General features: G+C 42.7%; 1 protein-coding gene across 1 annotated transcript in view; it reads right to left on the bottom strand.

The window, feature by feature from the left end:
- Positions 1-257: 257 nt before the first annotated feature.
- LOC115468164 (organic solute transporter subunit alpha-like) overlaps positions 258-23,344 on the bottom strand; it is a 107,948-nt gene continuing 84,861 nt past the window's right edge. The window contains exons 7-8 of the mRNA XM_030199708.1: positions 11,242-11,347; positions 258-476 (exon numbers count right to left, since the gene is read on the bottom strand). Coding sequence (XP_030055568.1) covers positions 298-476; positions 11,242-11,347 — 285 coding nt within the window. The 3' untranslated portion in view covers positions 258-297. The remainder of the gene's footprint in view (positions 477-11,241; positions 11,348-23,344) is intronic.

The raw sequence follows: 23,344 nt of genomic DNA on the forward strand, positions 1-23,344 counted from the left end.
GAAAAACCACTGCTTATCTCTGGGGGTAGGTAGCATGGAATCTTGCAACTTTTGGGCACTGTATCACATACATGTAACCTCTATTAGAAACAGGACACTGGGCTTGGTGGACCTTTGATTTGACCCAGTATGGCAATTATGTATTATGACTACAATTACATAATTAGAATACTCAAAGTTAATAGAAGTAAAATCAGTTAATTCAAGAAATGAATACAGATACATCCCACAGAAATTATATTGTTACAAGTTTTGTGTCCATCAAACTTCCTAGTGCAAAATGAGCAGATCCACCTTCTATATGTTCTGAGGCCCTTCTTTGCCATTCAGGCTGATCTTGGTGTTCTGTGTGTTGTCTTTGGCTTCTTGGTCTGCAGTTTCTGGATGCTCTAATTCATCATAGCGTTTCCTGTAGAAAACTCTGGAAAGCAGAGTGATCAGGAACATTTCCATGATGATGAGCTGCTGGCTCATATCTGAGAAAAAGGGGAACAGGTTAAAAAGGCAAAAATAAATCGCAGCATCTAACTTGATTTCATTTACGAGTATATAAATCACTTTTCTGAAATAATATCCAGAAACAGCAGATTAGATAATAAATCATTTTTTATTTCCTATTTAGCAATTATAACAATGAATAAAACACAAAATAACTTTTAGATGGGAGGACTTAAAATATTATAGCATCATCCATGGACATTGAGGTCCATTTTAGCAGCTCTATTCGTATTTTAGACATCTGAAAACTGGCATTTAGGCATCTATATTACATGGACATCCAAATTTCCAATTTTATAAAGCCAGGATATGAACATTCAAAACTGCAGTGTGTCCATATAGCAAGGGGGAGTGGTCTGTGTTTGTTTTGGGTGGGATTAGGAAGGAGCCAAAATATGAACTTCAGAAGTGGAAGGGAAGTCTGTGTCCAGAAGAACGGATGTTATTTACACCTGGTACTTGACATGTCCAGGTTACAGAAAGGTGCTGTGACTGAGCAGATGTCCACTGGAGGGCTTAAAACAAGTCACATCCTTAGTCTCCCAGTTGTTGCTGTCTCCATCCTTCCCCTGAATGTGAAACTAGCAAAGGATACCAGACTCTACCACATCTTCAGGAACTATGGACGTTCATGGTTCTAAAATCGTTTTAAATTTAATTTCTTAATTAATGGAGGAGTAGACTAATGGTTAGTGCAGTGGGCTTTGATCCTGACAACCTAGGTTCGATTTCCACTGCAGCTCCTTGTGACCTTGGGCAAGTCACTTAACCCTCCATTGCCCTAGGTGCAAAGACTTAGATTGTGGGGACAGAGAAAGTACCTGCATATAATGTATACAGCACTGCGTATGTCTACTAGCGCTATAGAAATGATTAGCAGCAGTTAATAAACCTTTGCGCAAAGCAGCAGGGTAGTTTAATGGTTAGTGCAGTAGCCTGGGAGCCAGGGGACCCAGGTTCAAACCCCACTTAGCTGTTTGTGATTTTTTTTTTTAATGATGAGCCCTCCAGGGCCAGAAAAATACCTATTGTACTTGGATGTAAAAGAAGCCTGAAGGTTATTTAGGTGGTAAACATCCAAGTACAATAGGTATTCTTCTGTCCCCGAGTGCTCACAATTAAAAAAAAAAAAAAATCACAAAGTGCAGACATGGGATTTGAACCTCTGTCCCCTGGTTCTTAGCCCACTGCTCTAACCTTGAGGTTATTCCTCTGCTCTACATGGATGCTCTTATGCTGCTACAAAGATCCCCATATCCCTTTTTTCTGTCATTCATAATTTGGATGTTTGTTTGTAAAACAGATATTCATGCTGGATGTTACCAGTCCATTTCTCATGTAATTTGGAAGAGGCTATATGTCAGCAGATCCTGTTCTAAAATACATGAGAAATGGACGTTCATATTTTGAGTTGCATGTCCTTCTAAAATGCCATTCTTAACTAACAAGAATGTACATATCTTCAATAGACTAATCATTAAAAAAAATATCAATTAAAAAGTCAAGGGTCAGTATTCAGTGAGGCTTATTCAGGAAGGAATGACTCCTACTCGGATAAGTCACATTGACTGGGTCACACCCAGCTTTTTAGAGGCATTTACCCGGTTAGTGACACTGACTGGACATACTGTCATAGCACTAGCCATTTTGTATTGGGAAGGTCTGGGAGTGAAGTTAATTATCTGGGCACACCAGCACCTAACCAGGCATACTGGATCACAAAAACGCCATCCTTACTATGCCTAGGAACAACAACAAGTATCAGCCATTCCCGGATTACTGCCGGGCACCACCAAACACCCTGATACTCAATCAGACACTTAATCTAGAGATCCAGTTCAGCCTGACTGTCACCAGCTGAATACAGACCAGTCACGTTTTAAGTTTGTGTCTAAATACAAAAATGTTCAGCTGTTGTTATTAATGTTTCTAGGAAGACTTTCAGTGTTGCTGTGTCACAAGTCTTCATTCAATTAGGACAACAGGAGATTTTTCATTAAAATGTTAATTATATTTAATTAGTTTCTGAGCAGCAAAAGCTAAATTAATTACATTTTATATCATATAATCGTAAGGCTCTTTATATTCATCTGATATCCCTCATACCTTAAGAAGTTTTAATTAACTCTATAATACTAAGATGCAGACAGCAGTCCAGCAGCAAGAGGGGTGCTATCGAGTGTCACATGTATAATTATGGAAGGTTATATGTGTGTGCTCGATGCAAAGAGCTAGATCTCAGAGAACAAGTTCATTCTCTTGAGGCTAGAGTAGCAGACTTTGAAGAGCAAAGGGAAACAGACACAAACATAGAGGAGGCCTACAGGGATGTTGTAGAGATGTCCCACCTCCAGTCTGGCAGCCCCATACTACCTTGGAGGAGAGAGGTCTTCTAAAAGGAGAACATCACCCTGGTGAAGCTGGAAGTAATCCTGTAGCCAGGAGCAGCCCACCAGAAGATGTACAATCCTCTCACACTGAGGATATTTCTCCAAGTTCTGCCCAGGAGGAAAGGGTTAGGACACCTGTTGTAGTTGGTGATTCATCATTAGGCATATAGATAGCTGGGTGGTTGGTGGACATGAGGATCGCCTGACGACTTGTCCGCCTGGTGCGAAGGTGGCGGACCTCACGTGTCACCTAGATAGGATTTTAGATAGTGCTGGGGAGGAGCCGGCTGTCTTGGTACATGTGGGTATCAATGACATAGGAAAATGTGGGAGACAGGCTCTGGAAGCCAAATTCAGGCTCTTAGGTAGAATGCTCAAATCCAGAACCTTTAAGGTAGCATTCTCAGAAGTGCTCCCCCTTCCGAGCACAGGGCCCAAGAAACAGGCAGAGCTCTGGAATCTCAATGCGTGTATGAAGCGATGGTGCAGGGAAGAGGGTTTTAGTTTTCTGGGGAAGGGAGAGCCTATTCCAGAATGATGGGCTCCACCTTAACCAGGGTGGGACCAGGCTGCTGGCAGCGACATTTAAAAAGGAAATAGAGTATCTCGTAAACTAGAAACTGGGGGAAGGCCGAGAGTCATTCAAAAGCGTATGGTTCAGAAGAAGGTATATTTCAAACATATCACCAAAACAGGGAAGATAGGGTATCCCGATAGTGAGGCTGCAATATAGTAGACCAGGTGTCTTTAAATAAAAAGCAGACAAAAGATTGCAAATTATCACTGTCAACTGCTGAGCAAGATGTGAATAGGAACAACAAACATAGTCTGAAATGTCTATATGCGAATGCCAGAAGCCTAAGAAATACGAGGGGAGAGTTAGAATATATTGCACTAAATGAAAAATTAGATATCCTAAGCATCTCTGAGACCTGATAGAAGGAGGATAACCAGTGGGACACTGTCATACCACGGTGCAAATTACATCGTAGTGATAGGGTGGATCGAATTGGTGGAGGGGGGTAGCATTGTATGTCAAGGAGGGCCTTGAATCAAATAGACTGAAAATTCTGCAGGAAACAAAAAAACATGTTGGAATCCTTATGGATTGAAACTCCATGTGTAAAGGAGAAAAGGATAGTGATAGTGTACTACCGTCCGCCTGGCCAAGATGAACAGACAAATGTAGAAATGTTATAAGAAATTAGGGAGGCTAACAAACTAGACAACACAATTGACTGGGTAAATGTAACATCAGGGCAAGCTGGGGAGGTAAAATTCCTTGACAAATTCAAGGACTGCTTTATGGAGCAGCTGGTACAGGAGCCTAAAAGAGGAGGAAAAATTCTATACCTAGTCCTTAGTAGAGCGCATAACCTGGTGCAGGAGGTAATGGTGTGGGACACTTGATAACAGTGATCATAACAATCAGATTTGATATCGGCTCTGGAGTAAGTACACACAGGATATTAGCATTTAACATTCAAAATGGAGACTATCATACAATGAGAAGAATGGTGAAGAAAAACTTAGAGGAGCAGATGCAAAGGTCAAAAATTTATATCAGGCATGGATGCTGTTCAAAAATTCCATCCTGGAAGCCCAGGTCAGTTATATTCCATGTATTAAAAAAGGAGGAAGGAAGGCCAAATGACAACCGACATGATTAAAAAGTGAGGTGAATGAAACTATTAGGGCTAAAAGAAAATCCTTCAGAAAATGGAAGAAGGAACCAACTGAAAATAATAAGAAACATAAGGAATGTCAAGTCAAATGCAAAGCGCTAATAAGGAAGGCAAAGAGGAACTTTGAAAAAAAGATTGCATTGGAGACAAAAACACATAGTAAAAATGTTTTTAAGTATATAAAAAGCAAGATGCCAGCAAAAGAATCCGTTGGACTGTTAGTAAAAGGGACACTCAGGGAAGACAATGCCATAGCAGAGACACTCAAGCACTCAACAAATTCTCCAAAACCCACTCCAAACTGGATATCTGCCCCAGTAGCCTAATAAGATCTGCCCCCAAAGGCTTCATAACAGACCTTACGTCACACCTGAACTACATGTTACAACACAGACTTTTCCCCAAGGACAAAGGAAATATATTACTTACACCCATACCCAAAGACTTAAAGAAAAAATTAAATGACACAACCAACTATCGACCAGTAGCATCCATCCCCCTGATAGTAAAACTAATGGAAAGTATGGTAACCAAACAACTCACCAACTACCTAAACAAATTCACAAAACTACATGAATCACAGTCAGGATTTCCAGAGGTCTCTATTCTATCCTCATTCTTCTTGATATTTCCACTGCTTTTGACACTGTCAATCACAGCATACTCCTCGATACCCTGTCCTCACTTGAATTCCAGGGCTCTGTCCTTTCCTGGTTCTCTTCCTACCTCTCCCTCCGCACCTTCAGTGTTCACTCTGGTGTATCCTCTTCTACTTCTATCCCTCTGCCTGTCGGCGTACCTCAGGGTTCTGTTCTTGGTCCCCTCCTCTTTTCTATCTACACTTCTTTCCTTGGTTCATTAATCTCATCCCGTGGCTTTTCCTACCATCTCTATGCTGATGACTCCCAAATCTACCTTTCTACCCCTGATATCTCACCTTGCATCCAAACCAAAGTTTCAGCGTGCTTGTCTGACATTGCTGTCTGGATGTCTCAACGCCACCTGAGATTAAACATGACCAAAACTGAGCTTCTCATTTTTCCCCCCAAACCCACCTCCCCACTCCCCCCGTTTTCTATTTCTGTTGATGGCTCTCTCATTCTCCCTGTCTCCTCAGCTCAAAACCTTGGGGTCATCTTTGACTCTTCTCTCTCCTTCTCTGCTCATATCCAGCAGATCGCCAAGACCTGTCGTTTCTTTCTTTACAACATCCGTAAAATCCGCCCCTTTCTTTCCAAGCACTCTACCAAAGTATTCCGCAGCCTAGTTCAATCAATGGTGCTAAGTCATCTGGACTACTGCAATGACATCTATGCCGGATGCAAAGAACAAATCATCAAGAAGCTTCAACCGCCCAAAACACAGCAGCCAGACTCATATTTGGGAAAGAGAAATACGAAAGCGCCAAACCCCTAAGAGAAAAATTACACTGGCTCCCACTAAAAGAACGAATTGCATTCAAAGTCTGCACCCTGGTCCACAAAATCATATACGGGGAAGCTCCGACCTACATGTCAGACCTTATAGACCTGCCTTCTAGGAACGCAAAAAGATCATCACGCACATTCCTCAATCTCCACTATCCTAACTGTAAAGGGCTAAAATATAAATCCACATACGCGACCAGCTTCTCATGGAACGCACTACCGAAGGCCATGAAAACAACGCAAGACCTGACCATTTTCCGAAGGCTACTGAAAGCAGATCTTTTCATGAAGGCATACCATAAACATCCATCTTAAATACTATATAATAACATTAAACACGAACTAAACAAAACCGAATGTTTATCACATGATTGCTTAACCTCTTTGCTATTAATGATCAAGCACTACCACTTTAAAACTTATATCGAATAGTGTATCTCTATAGTCGATGTCCTAATGTATGTTACAATTCAATTTATTACTCAGGAACCATCATGTAATACCATAATGTATTCCTTTTACTATGTATGTATGCACAGGGTATATATTTATACCATGATCTGCTTCCATATATACTATGTACCATGTATGTTACCATGTATGTATGCACCTTAACGCAACACCATTTGTAATTCTGTTACCCGGAAATGGCAACCGCCATTATGGCAAATGTAAGCCACATTGAGCCTACAAATTAGTGGGAAAATGTGGGATACAAATGCTACAAATAAATAAAATGAATTAATTAAATGAATTCTTTGCTTCAGTCTTCACTGAGGAAGATTTGGGAGAGATACTTGTGCCAGAAATTATATTCAAAGCTGAAAAGTCAGTGAAACTAAATGAAATATCTATAAACCTGGAAGATGAAATGGGGCAAATTTGACACATTGAAGAGTAGCAAATTGTCTGGACTGGATGGTATTCATCCCAAAGTACTTGCAGAACTATTATTAGTAATATGTAGTTTATCTTTAAAATCAAGCATGGTACTGGAGGGTAGCCAATGTGCCACCGATTTTTTAAAAAGGTTCCAGAGGTGATCCGGGAAATTATAGACCGGTGAGCCTTACGTTGGTGCTGGGCAAAATGGTAAAGATATTATAAAGAACAAAATTACAGAGCATATTCAAAAGCATGGATTAATGAGACAAAGCCAGCATTGATTTAGTTAAGGGAAATCTTGTCTCACCAATCTACTACATTTCTTTGAAGGGGTGAACAAACGTGGATAAAGGTGAGCCAGTTGACATTGTGTATCTGGATTTTCAAAAGGTATTTGACAAAGTACCTCATGAAAAATTCCAGAGGAAATTGGAGATAGGAGGTAGTGTTCTATTGTAGATTAAAAATTGGTTAAAAGATACAAAACAGAGAGTAGGGTTAAATGGTTAGTATTCTCGATGAAGAAGGGTAGATAGTGGGTCTCCCTAGGGGGTCTGTGCTGGGACCACTGCTTTTTAACATATTTATAAATGATCTAGAGATGGGAGTAACTATTGAAGTAATTACATTTGCTGACCACACAAAGTTATTCAAAGTTGTTAAATCTCAAGAAGATTATGAAAAATTACAAGAGGAACTTAAGAGACTGGGAGACTGGGCATCCAAATGGCAGATGATATTTAATATGAGCAAGTGCAAAGTGATGCATGTAGGAAGGAGGAACCCAAACTATACTTACATGATTCAAGGTTCCACATTAGGAGTCACCAACCAGGAAAGGGAACTAGGTGTCATCCTTGATGATATTTTGAAACCCTCCGCTTAATGTGCGGTGGCAGCTAAGAAAGCAAATAAAATGTTAGGTATTATTAGGAAAGGAATGGAAACCAAAATAAGGATGTTATAATGCCTTTGTATAGTCCCGTGGTGCGACCGCACCTTGAATACTGTATTGCAATTCTGGTCACCGCATCTCAAAAATGATATAGTGCAATTAGAAAAGATACAGAGAAGGGCAACAAAAATGATAAAGGGGATGGGACGACTTCCCTATGAGGAAAGGCTAAAGTGGCTAGTGCTTTTCAGCTTGGAGAAAAGACGGCTGAGGGGGAGATATGATAGAGGTCTATAAAATAATGAGTGGAGCAGAGCTGGTAGACGTACTAAGACTAGGGAACACGCGATGAAACTACAAAGTAGTAAATTTAAAACAAATCGGAGAAAATATTTCTTCACTCAACGTGTAATTAAACTCTGTTATTTGTTGCTATAGAATGTAGTAAAAGCAGTTAGTTTAGTGGGGTCTTAAAGTGGTTTGGATAGTTTCCTAAAAAAGAAGTCCATATGCCATTATTATGATGGACTTGGGGAAAATCCACTGCTTATTTCTAGGATAAGCTGCATAAAATGTACTGTTTTGGGATCTTGCCAGGTACTTGTAACCTGGATTGACCACTATTGAAAACAAGATGCTGGGCTTGATGGACCTTCAGCTGTTGGATTTTAATATTTAGCTATGTTTAAGCTTATAAATTATATCTCTGCTTTTCCAGATTACTACATTGTAATTCAGCACTTGTTCCTGAAGAAGCCTATCGAGGGGTGAAACGATGGCCCCGTAGAACATTTAATGTCTCGCTGCATTTAAGCTTTAAACAAGCTAAATTTTGACTTTGAAAGAGATTGCATAGAAGAAATCAGACACACTTTGAATTTGGAAAAGTTTGCATAGAAACTGCACCTTTACAGTCACACTTTAAGATTTAAAAGTATGGTTAAAAATATATATATATTTTTTTTTGTTACATTTGTACCCCGCGCTTTCCCACTCATGGCAGGCTCAAATCGGCTTACATGGGGCAATGGAGGGTTGGGTGACTTGCCCAGAGTCACAGGGAGCTGCCTGTGCCTGAACTGGGAATCAAACAAAAGCATTGTTAAAAAAACACTTTAAAAATCCTTTGGAGTTTTTTTAGCCCAATGACAGAAATTAAACGCTGACTACACAATGGAACAGCGTTCAAACCAAGGATTATTTTCCTTTGGTTTCTGAGGACTTTTCTCCAATTAGTTTTAGCAACACCGCAGCTGTTTTTGAATATTATAGGCTAGTGACAGAAGAGGACTTCCCCTGAAGAAGTAGTGGTGAAACAGGTCCCCGTTGGGATTATCCCATTACAAGATAAGTGCCCCTCTCCCCCGCATACATTGATACACAGGTTGAGCCTGTTTAGGAAATTATTTAAAAAATGGATATAATTAAAGTAGTTAATATATGATTTACATGGAGGTTTTTTTAGAGCCAATGATCAAGTGAAGTTGGATGTAGAGTATTATGTCATAAAGCTTTTGCACATGACATAGAGTTCCCAGCAATAACTGAAGCTCTTTTCCTCTGTTAAATAAATGGTAAAGGAGCTGAATATTTATAGCCCACATTTTCCCACCTATTTCTAGGCTCAATGTGGCCTAATAGTACCGGAGAGGCGTTACACACTCTGGTGTAAACAAATACAAAGTGATAAAGTTCATGTGGCCCAGCCACACTAGGGAATCGTACAACGGAAGAGTTGTGTTAATATAAATGAATAAAAAAGAAAAAGAAAAACAAGAAAAAAATGATTTCTAGATAGAATTGATGAAAGTGATCACTATTTTTCAGACATTGAGTGTAAATTTTATATGAGTGATCGTATTCTCCATTCATAAGTATTTCACTATGCCATACTTTATATTGTTCTTTGAATATTTTTATTGCTGTAATTGTCTATTGAGTATGTTTGATTTATTCTTACTGTACACCACCTTGAGTGAATTCTTTCAAAAAGGCAGTAAATAAATCCAAATAAATAATAAATAATCTTCGATGGTCTGGGATATCTGTCGTAGGTTCAATAGCTCCATGGCAGCTGAGGTAGCCTTGCCAGGCTCCTCAAAGATCCTGCAAAAGTGGATAAGAAACTACACCAGGTTATTCAGTATAGGCTCATTCATCTCCCAGGTAAGGGCAGGACCAGTAACAAAGGAAATGATATAGTCCACCTTGGCCCTATGAGACACAAAGTCTCTAGCTTGTAATTTAAATACAATCTGACATTGATTTTAGGGTTCCCATCAAATCGAGGCAGCAGAACAGCGTGGATTCCTATGCCACCAGGGAGAGTGGCCGATCCAGGTACTTCAACGGGGCGAAGCTGCCACTGGGGCTGTGTCTGGCCCTTGAATACTGTCCATCCGATGGGTCAGTGTTTGAACAGCCCTGGATAGTTGCTGTAGCTGAAGCGCAAGCTGTTGTAGCAACTGTAAGGCTGGTGACTCTGTCAAGCTCATTGCAAGCTGTTATGTTCAGGGGTACTACTAAGCCCTTGAACAACAGTCATAGGCCCAGCTGTGGCAGGCAGGTCACCTCTAAGTCCAAGGCAACAGACAAAAAGCTAGGTGAGACTGGAACTCAGTACATAGCAAGGCTGGAACTCAGGGATCAGCACAGCTGGCACACAGGAGCTAGCGAGCCTGGAACTAAAGAACAAGCGAGGCTGGAACGTTGAGTTGTAAAAGCGCTGGAAGAGGATCTGGGCTTCCGTGTAATATACCCAGACCTTTGGTGTCATCATGGATGTGCCCCCTGGAGATTTCCGCTGCTAACTCGTTAAACTAAGGGCTGCAGCATGCGCGTGCATGCACTAGGAAGGCGCCACTCAGCTTACGGGGAGTGAGCTGCCGTTCTACAGCGGCCCTGCACAGAGCGGAAGCCTCAGTAAGATGGTGGCACTTGGATCCTCCCACTGCTGTCTTTTGTCCCCTCACCATCACAGATCAGACTTGAGTCTATTTGGTGATGTACTTTCTGTGATTTGGCTCCCTCTTAGTGGAATTTTATTCCTCTTAAACTGAAGGATGAACGCTCTCCTTCTAGATTCAAACTTGGAGTACAGTGCTTATTCACATTGGCTTATGGCCAAGTACAGATGGCTGCTACTCTTCCCTGATGGTTTCTGAAATGAACTGTAACATTTCCCCCTTTCTTTTTCCTTGTATGTGCATTCAGGTTTCATTCTGTTCTCTGGATACTAGTGCCTTCCCTGCTGCTATTTATTTTAATTGATGAATAATGGTATTGCAGTTAATAAATGCGAATACAAACACAAATAACACAGGCTGTGGGCTCCAGTTTAGGGATCCCATAGCTACCTATAATGACATTCAATAAAACTATTCAGAACAAGGGGACACTGTCATGCTATAGCAGATATTTGGCTAAGACCTCGTCTACAAAAACGTAAATGAAATACTTACAAGAGGCTCTGGAAGATGCTGCAAGAGGCGGCGCACAAGCAATAGTGCCAGAAGTAGCCAAGATGTTAATGATGGCTGTCTGAAGCTGGCTGAGGATGACGATAAACTGTAAAAACAGAAATCAACAATATATAATAATTGAGGAGACTGCAGAGCAGTGGAACCATTTCAAATTTCAGGCCCTCTGTGCAACTTTTTACTGAGGGGCCCTACCCCACTTGCATGGATGGGCAGACTGGATAGGCCATATGCTCCTGGCCGGTTAAATAGGGTTTAAGAACCTTACCACAGATAATCATTGCGGATAGGTGCTTATTCACTGCCACTGACCTAATTAGGTGTTAATTAAGGTGTGAGGAAGCAGAATATTTGCATAGGTTACTAAGGGCAACCTGATCACTGAGGCCCAGATGCATTAAAGTTGTCGGTAATTCCCGTTCTCTACTGATTCCATAGCGAATCGATATGGAACGGGAATTCACTAAGGAAAGGGAATGCAAATGAGCTACTTGCTGTAGCTCCGTTGCATTCACCATTACCTTGGTAGCAAGTCGGAGAATCAGGAGGTCCCATTCGGTTATGCTCCTCTTCCAGGTCTCTTCAGCCAATCAAAGCGCGTCTAGCTTGCTGGTGTCAGCTAAACGCACTCTGATTGGCTGAAGAGACCTGGAAGAGGAGCATAATCGAAAGGGACATCCCGATCGACTCGCACGTCCCCGATTCCCTTCTCCTCGCACAACTACAGAAGGTGAGCAGCGCCAGGGAGACAAAACTAAAAAAAAAAAAAAAAAAAAACGGCGAAAAGACAAATAAAAGACATCCCTCACAAGCGCAGGCAGAGTATACCCATAAAGGACGCCTCTCATGGGCACTTGCTCCTTTTTTTCTTTTTTTCTTTTTTACCTTTTTTTGGGGCCCTTTTCCTTTCTGATTCCATCACAGGAGCCCCAAAGAGAGGTGCAGACTCCCGTTAGGGTTCCCACGGTAAGGGAATCGGAAAACGGTAGTGCATCTCATTATAATGAGCTGCAACGGTAGTGCAGCTCATTATAATAGCCTTTGGATAATTTGCATTCCGTTTCCGTTGCCTGCTACCATGACAGGGAAAATGCCCTTAGTGTATGCCCCCGGTAAACTACTTGCGTTTTAAACTGGCTGGAACCAGTTTAAAACGCAAGTTGTGGGCTCGTTAGGTTTAGTGCATCTGGCCCTGAGTTAGCTTGAAAGAGTCTGTTTTGAAAAAGTCCCCTTAAATTCAAAACAATATAAAGAGGAAAGATCCTACTGAACTTTCTTTCTCAGAAGTTCTGAGAGAAGAGGACATTTCTCTGGTAAGTGAACACTATTTTGCTTTGTGCTTTGGGAACGTAAACATTGTGGTTTAAAGGAGGAATTGTAGGTTAGTGATAGGCAGAATAAAAATATAAAAAAGCAAAATTTATCAACTAATCTCCGTACTCTTTTCCCCCTAGTTTTAAAACTTGAAATTATAGACCGGTGAGTCTGACGTCGGTGCCGGGGAAAATGGTAGAGGCTATTATTAAAAACAAAATTACAGAGCACATCCGAGGACATGAATTACTGAGACCGAGTCAGCACGGCTTTTGTGTGGGGAAATCTTGCCTGACCTATTTACTTCAATTCTTTGAAGGAGTAAACAAACATGTGGACAAAGGGGAGCCGGTTGATATTGTGTATCTGGATTTTCAAAAGGCGTTTGACAAGGTACCTCATGAAAGGCTACAGAGGAAATTGGAGGGTCATGGGATAGGAGGAAATGTCCTATTGTGGATTAAAAACTGGTTGAAGGATAGGAAACAGAAAGTGGGGTTAAATGGGCAGTATTCACAATGGAGAAGGGTAGTTAGTGGGGTTCCTCAGGGGTCTGTGCTAGGACCACTGCTTTTTAATATATTTATAAATGATTTATTCAAAGTCGTTAACTCGCGACAGGATTGTGAAAAATTACAAGAGGACCTTACGAGACTGGGCGGCTAAATGGCAGATGACGTTTAATGTCAGCAAGTGCAAGGGTTAGGGTGGGAAGCATGTGGGAAAAAAGAACCCGAATTATAGCTACGTCATGCAAGGTTCCACGTTAGGAGTTACGGACCAAGAAAGGGATCTGGGTGTCGTCGTCAATAACACACTGAAACCTTCTGCTCAGTGTGCTGCTGCTGTGGCTAGGAAAGCGAATAGAATGTTGGGTATTATTAGGAAAGGTATGGAAAACAGGTGTGAGGATGTTATAATGCCATTGTATCGCTCCATGGTGCGACCGCACCTTGAGTATTGTGTTCAATTCTGGTCGCCGCATCTCAAGAAAGATATAGTACAATTGGAAAAGGTGCAGCGAAGGGCGACTAAAATGATAGCGGGGATGGGACGACTTCCCTATGAAGAAAGACTAAGGAGGCTAGGGCTATTCAGCTTGGAGAAGAGACGGCTGAGGGGAGACATGATAGAGGTATATAAAATAATGAGTGGAGTGGAACAGGTGGATGTGAAGCGTCTGTTCACGCTTTCCAAAAATACTAGGACTAGGGGGCATGCGATTAAACTACAGTGTAGTAAATTTAAAACAAATCTGAGAAAATGTTTCTTCACCCAACGTGTAATTAAATTCCGGAATTCATTGCCGGAAAATGTGGTGAAGGCGGTTAGCTTAGCAGAGTTTAAAAAGGGGTTGGACGGTTTCCTAAAGGACAAGTCCATAAACCGCTACTAAACGGACTTGGAAATATCCAAAATCCCAGGAATAACATGTATAGAATGTTTGTACATTTGGGAAGCTTGCCAGGTGCCCTTGGCCTGGATTGGCCGCTGTCGTGGACAAGATGCTGGGCTCGATGGACCCTTGGTCTTTTCCCAGTATGGCATTACTTATGTACTTATGTACTTATTTGTACCACAGCATTAACAGATAGCCTCTAGCAGGCACTGCAGGACCTAGGGGGCACTGCAGTGGACTTCACAAATTGCTCCCAGGTGCATAGCTCCCTTACCTTGGGTGCTGAGCCCCCCCCCCCCCAAAAAAAAAAAACAAAACCAAACCCACAACCCACAAATGTACAACAGTACCATAGCCCTTATGGGTGACGGGGGGCACCTACATGTGGGTACAGTGGGTTTCGGGTGGGTTTTGGAGGGCTCCCATTTACTACCACAAGTGTAACAGGTAGGGGGGGGGGTGGGCCTGGGTCCGCCTGCCTGAAGTCCACTGCAGTACCCACTAAAAACTGCTCCAGGGACCTGCATAGTGCTGTGATGGAGCTAGGTATGACATTTGAGGCTGGCACAAAAATATTTATAATTTTTTTTTTGGGTGGGAAGGGGTTGGTGACCACTGGGGGAGTAAGGGGAGGTGAATCCCCTTATTCCCTCCGGTGGTCATCTGCTCAGTTGGGGCACTTTTTTGAGGCTTGGTCCTAAAAATAAATGGACCAAGTAAAGCCGGCCAAGTGCTTGTCAGAGCCGGCATTCTTTTTTCCTTTATCGGCCAAAGCTGGCCATCTCTTAACCACGCTCCCGTCCCGCCTTTGGAATCCTGCCGACACGCCCCCTTGAACTTTGGCTGGCCCTTCGACGCAAAGCAGTTTAAGCCAGCCAAAATCGGCTTTCAATTATACCGTTTTGGCCGGGTTTAGGAGATGGCCGGCCACCTCCTGATTTGTGTCGGAAGATGGACAGCTTTCTCTTGCAAAAATAAGCAGGATAATAACATAGTAGATGACGGCAGAGAAAGACCTGTACGGTCCATCCAGTCTGCTGAACAAAATAAACTCATATGTGCTACTTTATGTGTATATCTGACCTTGATTTGTATCTTGCCATTTTCAGGGCACGGGCCGTAGAAGTCTGCCCAGCACTAGCCCCGCCTCCCAACCACTAGCTCCGCCTCCCACCATTAATCTCCGCTAAGCTTCTGAGGATCCATTCCTTCTGAACAGGATTCCTTTATGTTTATCCCATGCATTTTTGAATTCCGTTACCGTTTTCATCTCCACCACCTCCCGCGGGAGGGCATTCCAAGTATCCACCACTCTCTCTGTGAAAAAATACTTCCTGACATTTTTCTGGAGTCTGCCCCCCTTCAATCTCATTTCATGTCCTCTAGTTCTACCGCCTTCCCATCTCCGGAAAAGGTTCGTTTGCGGATTAATACCTTTCAAATATTTGAACGTCTGTATCATATCACCCCTGTTTCTCCTTTCCTCCAGGGTATACATGTTCAGGTCAGCAAGTCTCTCCTCCTATGTCTTGTAACGCAAATCCCATACCATTTTTTTAGCTCTTCTTTGCACTGCCTCCTGTGGGGAACCATGTCAAAAGCTTTGCTGAAATCTATGTAGATTACGTCTATAGCACGTCCATGATTCAGTTCTCCGGTTACCCAGTCAAAGAATTCAATGAGATTTGTTTGGCACGATTTATCTTTGGTAAAACCATGTTGTCTCGGACCTTGCAACTTATTGGCTTCCAGGAAATTCACTATCCTTTCCTTTAGCATCGCTTCCATTACTTTTCCAATAACCGATGTGAGGCTTACCGGCCTGTAGTTTCCAGCTACTTCCCTATCACCACTTTTGTGAAGAGAGACCACATCCACTCTTCTCCAATCCCACGGAACCTCTCCCGTCTCCAAGGATTTATTAAACAAATCTTGAGGGCTGGATCTCATCCGGTCCCATGGCTTTGTCCACCTTTAGCTTCTCAAGTTGTTCATACACACTCTCTTCCGTGAACGGTGCTATATCCACTCCATTCTCATATGTACTTTTGCCAGCCAATCGTGGTCCTTCTCCAGGATTTTCTTCTATGAAAACAGAACAAAAGTATCTGTTTAGCAAATTTGCTTTTTCTTCATCATTATCTAGATAGCGGTTCGCAGCCTCTTTTAGTCTCACAATTCCCTTTTTAGTCTTCCTCCTTTCACTAATATACCTGAAGACGTATTTCTCTCTTGGCTTCTTTCAGTTTCATCCAGTATTCCTCTCCGTGTTCCTCTTCTTCAGTTTTTCTGTATTTCAGGAACGCCAACTCTTTAGCCTTTACTTTACTACTACTACTACTACCACTTGACATTTCTAAAGCGCTACTAGGGTTACGCAGCGCTGTACAATTTAACATAGAAGGACAGTCCCTGCTCAAAGGAGCTTACAATCTAAAGGACAAATGTACAGTCAGTCAAATAGGGGCAGTCTAGATTTCCTGAAAGGTATAAAGGTTAGGTGCCGAAAGCAACATTGAAGAGGTGGGCTTTGAGCAAGGATTTGAAGATGGGTAGGGAGGGGGCTTGGCGTAAGGGCTCAGGAAATTTATTCCAAGCATAGGGTGGTTTCCTTTTTCTCTTGCTTTTATTTACTCTCCTTACATAAAGGTTTGTGGCCATATTTATAGCTTCTTTCAGCCTGGACCACTGTCCTTCCACTTCTCATATGTCCTCCAAGCCCATCAGCTCCTTCCTCAGGTATTCCCCCATTTTACTAAAGTCAGCATGCTTGAAATCCAGGACTTTGTTTTGAGTAGCCGCACTCCACTTCAGTTCTCATATCAAACCAAACTGTTTGATGGTCACTGCTGCCCAGGTGGACACCCACTCGGACATTTGACACACTCCCCCCATTTGTGAGCACCAGATCCAGCATCACTCCCTCCCTTGTGGGTTCTATCACCATTTGTCTGAGCAGAGCACACTGAACAGCATCCACGATCTCTCTACTTCTTTCCAATTCCGCAGATGGACCCTTCCAATCTACATCCAGCAGATTGAAATCTCCCAGCAACAGCACCTCTCTCTTCTTTCCCAACTTTTGAATATCTGTGATCAGATCTTTATCTAGTTCCTCTAATTGTGTTGGAGGTCTGTAGACAACACTCACGTGGACAGAGGTTCTATCATCTCATTTTAAGGTGATCCATATCACTTCTTCCTTTCCCCAGGCCCATGTCATTTCAGTCACTGCGATATCTTTTCTCATATACAGAGCTACTCCTCCACCTTTACGACCATCTCTATCCTTCCTAAATAGATTATAGCCTGGTATGTTTGCATCCCATTCATGGGAACCATTGAGCCATGTCTCCGTGATTGCAACAACATCTAAGTCTGCCTCCAACATCAGGGCTTGAAGGTCATGAACTTTATTGCTTAGACTGCGAGCATTTGTGGTCATCGCTTTCCATCTACATTTCAGTGGCATTTTTATCTTCTGTTTAGTTTCTTGTTTAGTCTCACTTCCTGATGTGTTGGTAAGAAGTGATTTGCTAAGATTGTTGTTTTCATTGCTTTCTTTTCTACTGATGCATCTTGTCTTTAGCTTTAGCTGGAGGTGACCACTTGAAGTGAACTGCCTCCATATGCCACCCCTGCCTTCTAGTTTAAATGCCTAGAAATATATTGTCTAAATTTCTCCCCATGGATATTTTTCCTACCACAGTGAGATGCAGCCCATCGTTACAGTATAGTCTTTTGTTTTTTCCATGTATTGCTTCATCCTCCTATGTACCTAAATCCTTCTTGGTGACACCAGGCTTTGAGCCAGCTATTGAAATTCTCAGTACTTTGCAATCTTTTCTCTCCCTTTCCAAAGGTTGGTAGTACTTCAGAGAAAGCAATTGTTTGTATCAAAGGTTTTAACCCCTCTCCCAGCTCCTGAAAAACTCTCTGCGTGACAAGTGGGGTATTACTGGACAAGTCATTTGTTCCCAGGTGGATAACAACATCAGTGTTTGACTCCTGTGTATTTCTGTCCCTTAGCCCCCAGGCCTAGCCCTTAGTCATAGGCCAAGCATAGGAAGGCATATACACTCCTTAGTTTCTTCTCTGATTATAGAGATTATTTGCTTGGTACTCCTGATAACTGAAGAGCCTGGAAGGCATTTCACTTTGCATGGCCCCTTGAACTGTGTTTCAAAGTTAATGCCTCTGATAATGGAATCCCCTAGTAGCAACAGTTCCTGGTATGAGTTTCAACATTAGTGATTTGGGGGTGTCTTTTTTCTTTGGGTACCTTCATATCTTTTTGTTCCACCTTCATTGCTTTTTCTTCCGCCTCAGTTCTATTTTCAGGAACATCACAGTGCTGTAATGGAGGAAAAGAATTCTGTAGGGGCAACACTTGTGAGGGCGGATGCTTCTGTGCCACATAACGTAGTCTACCTGAGCCTACCGTGAACCATCTATTCTTAGGTGGTTTTATCCTTTGAGGCAGTGGTGAGAAGTTGGTATGATTCTGAGGCAGTGGTGAGAAGTGCTGGCATCGGCATTTAAAAAGGAGATAGAGCAGCTTTTAAACTAGAGACTGGGGGAAGTCCGACAGTCGCTCAAAAGCACATGGTTCAGAATAAAGTATCTTTCAAAGATATCACCAAAACAGAGAAGATAGGGTATCCCTATAGGTTGCAAAAGAGACTGTAGTAGATCAGGTGACCTAAAATAAAAATCAGACAAAAGATTGCAAATTAATACTGTCAAGTACTGAGCATGATGTAGATAGGAACAACATAGTTTGAAATGTCTATATGTGAATGCCAGAAGCCTAAGAAAAAGATGGGAGAGTTTATTTATTTATTACATTTGTACCCCACATTTTCCTACCTTTTTGCAGGCTCAATGTGGCTTACATAGTACCGTGAGGCGTTAGCCACCTCCGGTGATGAAACAAATACAAAGTGATGTTATGGTCGAATGAGATTCATGTGTTACAGACACATTAGAGAATTGTAGGGAAGAAGAGTTATATAGTGTTCATTACGTGCTTTAGTTTCGTTGTGTTGCAGGGTTCACGCACTTAATTTGGGTCAGTAGGGTATGCCTTTTCGAACAGTATCTGGAGTTCTGAAAAGTATCTGGAGTTCTGTAAAGGAAATAACTGGGAAAGAGAAGTTTTTGATCTCTCTCTGCTCCTGTTCCCCCTCCGTTCTTATTAGGTATAAAGCAGAGCTCACTAGGGCTCTCTCTCTTTGTCTTTCTCTGTGCAGCAGAGCACAGAGCTCAGCTTGGGGTCTACTGCCCCCCCCCCCTCTCTCTGTCCCGGGCACTTCTCTGTGTCCAAGGCGCTACGTCTCCCTCTTTCTTTCTCCCTGCAGCAGAGGGCAAGGGACTCTGCTGGGCTGTCTTTGTTTCTTCTTCTTCTTTCTCTGCACACCTCCATCTTTAGCCACCAGAGCACCTGGCTCTGCTCCCCCCCCCCTTCTCAGACAGCCCTAGTCCAAGGTTTCTTTTTCCTCTGAACACATACCCTATCCTTTCTTTCTCCCTCCCTCTAAACACACACCCCAAGACAGCTTGTACCCTTTTTCCTGTACTAAGTGCTGTGAGCCAATACATATATGCAAATATAATATACTTTATATATCCAAATCCGTGTGGATTGCGTATTCTTTGGGAATATGCCTCTGTGAAGTGGACCCCGGGACCAACCCTAGACAACGATAGCTGACATCTTGGTTGGTATTTAGTGTTTCCGGAAGTTAAGGTGGTCGTACGTTGTTTCCACGGCTTTTGGTAGTGCATTCCACAGTTGCGTGCTTATATAGGAGAAGCTGGTTGCATAAATTGATTTGTACTTGACCTTTGCAGCTAGGGTAGTGAAGATTTAAGTATGTTTGTGATGATCCGATTGTGTTTCTGGTTGGCAGATATATGAGGTCAGTCATATATCCCGGGGCTTCGCCATAGATAATTTTGTGGACCAGGGTGCAGATTTTGAAAGCAATACGTTCTTTGATTGGGAGCCAATGCAGTTTTTCTCGAAGGGGTTTGGCGCTTTCAACTCGCGATTTTCCAAATATAAGCCTGGCTGCTGTGTTTTGACCGGTCTGTAGTTTCTTTATGAGTTGCTCTGTGCATCCCGCATAAATTCCATTGCAGTAGTCAGCATGGCTTAGTACCATTGATTGTATCAGGTTGCGGAATGTTGCCCTCGAGAAGAATGGTTTCATGCGTTTGAGTTTCCACATTGAGTGGAACATTTTCTTGATTGTAGAGTTAACTTGGGTCTCAAGTGTCAGACTACGGTTGATTGTAACACTGAGGATTTTCAGGCTATCTGAGATAGGGAGAGTGTAATCTGGGGTGTTTAAGCTTGTGAGTATGTTCGTATTGTATTGAGATGAGAGGATGAGACAGTGTGTTTTTTCTGTATTGAGTTTTAGTTGGAATGCATTTGACCATGAGTTCATGGTGTGCAAGCTGAGGTTGATTTCATTGGTGATTTCTGTCAGATCATGTTTGAAAGGGAGGTATATTGTAACGTCGTCTGCATAGATGAATGGGTTGAGGCCTTGGGTGGATAAGGACTTGGCTAGTGGGGTCATCATTAAGTTGAATAGGATCGGTGATAGTAGTGATCCTTGAGGTACTCCGCAGTCTGCTTTCCACTGTGATGATATATTTGAGTTTGATTTCACTTGGTATGTTCTGGTGGTTAGGAAACCCTTGATCCAACTGAGTATATTTCCACTAATCCCGAAGTAGTCTAGGAGTCTTAGTAGTATATTATGGTTTATCATGTCAAATTCACTAGACATGTCGAATTGGAGGAGATGTATGCTTTTACCTGTTGCTATTTCCTGCTTAAATTTGACCAGTAGGGTGGTTAGCACTGTTTCGGTGCTGTGGCGGGGGCAAAATCTTGATTGTGATTCATGTAGTATTGAGAATTTGTGTATGTAATCGGTAAGTTGCTTGGTTACCATGCTTTCCATCAGTTTGACTGGTAGTGGGATAGATGCTACTGGGCAGTAATTGGTGAGTTTGTTTGTTTTTTTCTTGGTATCTTTTAGTATGGGGGTGAGTAGGATGTTGCCAATTTCCTTAGGGAAGAGACCTTGTTGGAGCATGAAGTTCAGGTGGGCTGTGAGATCTGTTGTGAAGCAATCGGGGGCGGATTTTATTAGGTAGCTGGGGCAGGTGTCCAATTTGCAGTGAGTGTTGGAGGCTCTATTAATCACATGGGCTATTGTTGCGGCGGTGAGGAGAGCAAATTTTGACCAGGCTCGGTCTGCTGGGTTTTCTCCTGGGGTTGGGTCCAGGCCATTGATGAAGTCTTCGATATCGGTAGTATTCTGAGGAAGATTGTTACGTAGTTTTACAATTTTTTCATTGAAGTATTTGGCAAGTTTGTCTGCCGATGGGATGTCTGAGTTGGTTGTGGTGACCGAGGTAATGTCCAATAGTTTATGTACGAGATGTTCTTGTTCGTAAGGGTGCTATTTCGTCTACTATGCTTCTGCATCTTTTATCCCATTCAGACAGGAAGTTTATGGAGTCCGTTTGTGCTGTCCATTCATTATTATATATCTGTTGCCAGAATGTGTTCGGTTTATTTGGCCTCTTGTGGTGTAGGTTGTGTGTTCTTGTGTACGTTATGAACCCTTTTTCTGCCAATTTAGGGATAGGTTTAGTTTGTAGTGATCGGTCCAAGGTGTTTCTGTCCATTTAATATCTGTTATTATCAGGTTCTGGCCAGTGGACAATTTATGTGAGATGAGGTCAAGTGTGCCCTTTAACACGGGTTGCTTGCATGTGTGGCCATTTAAGATCTCGTGAGTGGAAGAATTCCTTGCATTTGCGTGCGTTGGTAGAGTTTGGGTCTTCTAGGTGAAGGTTGATGTCTCCTAAAACTTGTATGTTTGAGTTAGTTACACAAATGTTTGAAATGAAGTCCATGAAGTTTGACTGGGTTTCGTTCCAGTTACCTGGTGGTCTGTAGAACAAGACACAGTTCAGGTGGTCAAGCAGGGATTTGTTGTGGATTCTAATTGAGGCAATTTCAAGACGGGTTGTTATGGACTCGGCAGTGGGATCGGTGGTAAAGTGGGATCGGTAAATTAGTGCTATCCCTCCGCCTCTCTTTTCCTTTCTGGTCCAGTGAGTGATTTTGTATCCTGGGGGGCAAAGGTCAAGGATTATGGGGTCCTTCTGATCATGGATCCAGGTTTCATTTATGAAGATTAGATCAAGGTTTTCTGACATGATCCAGTCTGTTACTGTAGTGGTTTTGTTTACAACGGATCTGGCGTTGATGTAACCCACTTGGATTGTATGGGGCTTCATTGTTTAATGTTGTGTGGATTTTTGTTAGTTGTCGTGTCTTAGTAAGTGTATGTTTGTTATGACCTTTCTTTCCGTTCTGATATTGTCCGCATGTTGGTATTCCTCTTTTATTTTGGTTGTTGTCAGTTTGTTGCTGTGTGGGGTATCTGGTCAGTTTTTGATTGTTGTGCAGTATGGGTATTATGTTGTATTCTGCGAGTGGGGTGGTAAACGTTAGGTGAATCAGTGATAAGGAGTAGATAACTAGGAGTGATTTGACGGTATTCATTTTGGTATCAATACAATTGGGCTGTTAGTGGGCCGTATTCGATAGGGAGGGGTGAGGTTCTTCTTTAAGTTGTCTCCTGTCGGTTAGCTATTACCATTGTGAGTAATCAGTGTTATTTGAGTGAGCCGTGACGCATCAGGACACACCTGAGTTGATTTCTTAGCGGGGATTCCGTTTGGTGAATAGATGCAGGTATTTACTCATGGTCAGATGTTTAGAAGTGTTGTTCCCGGTTATAGAGACTCCATAATTCTGAGTGTTGTATCCACTCGGATCAGCCTCACGTGCACCACCGACGGCTGCTTCCCTCGCACGCTCTCTCTGGATTATACAGTCGTACTGGCTCAGTGGTGTCAATTACTGCTCTTTTCCTTCACCCTGCTGCCTCGGGCGGTTGTTCAGCTGGCTGGCTGGTCCCTCCGTGGTCGGTGGGGTTAGCTGGCTCGCTATGATGACCCGCACGGCTGCTGGGTAGTGCCTCAGATGGCGTCGCAGCTCCGGACTGAGTGGGAGCCGCGATCGGGGCTCAGCGATGGCACTTGGCGGTGGCTGCTTCCTTGGTTAGCCAGCTTGCTGTGATGACCCGCTCGGCTTCTGGGTAATGCCTCAGGAGGCGATGCGGCTCCGGGCTCAGCGGCAGCCCTCGGCAGCATCTGCTTGCTTGGTAGCGCTGCATCTTTGGGTGGAGTGGGAGCTTGGCAGGGCAGTACCTTATGCGGCGTCACAGCACTAACATAGTAACATAGTAAATGACGGCAGAAAAAGACCTGCAT

This window comes from Microcaecilia unicolor, chromosome 4 (genome assembly GCF_901765095.1).
Source record: "Microcaecilia unicolor chromosome 4, aMicUni1.1, whole genome shotgun sequence".
NCBI classification, from domain to species: Eukaryota; Metazoa; Chordata; class Amphibia; order Gymnophiona; family Siphonopidae; genus Microcaecilia; species Microcaecilia unicolor.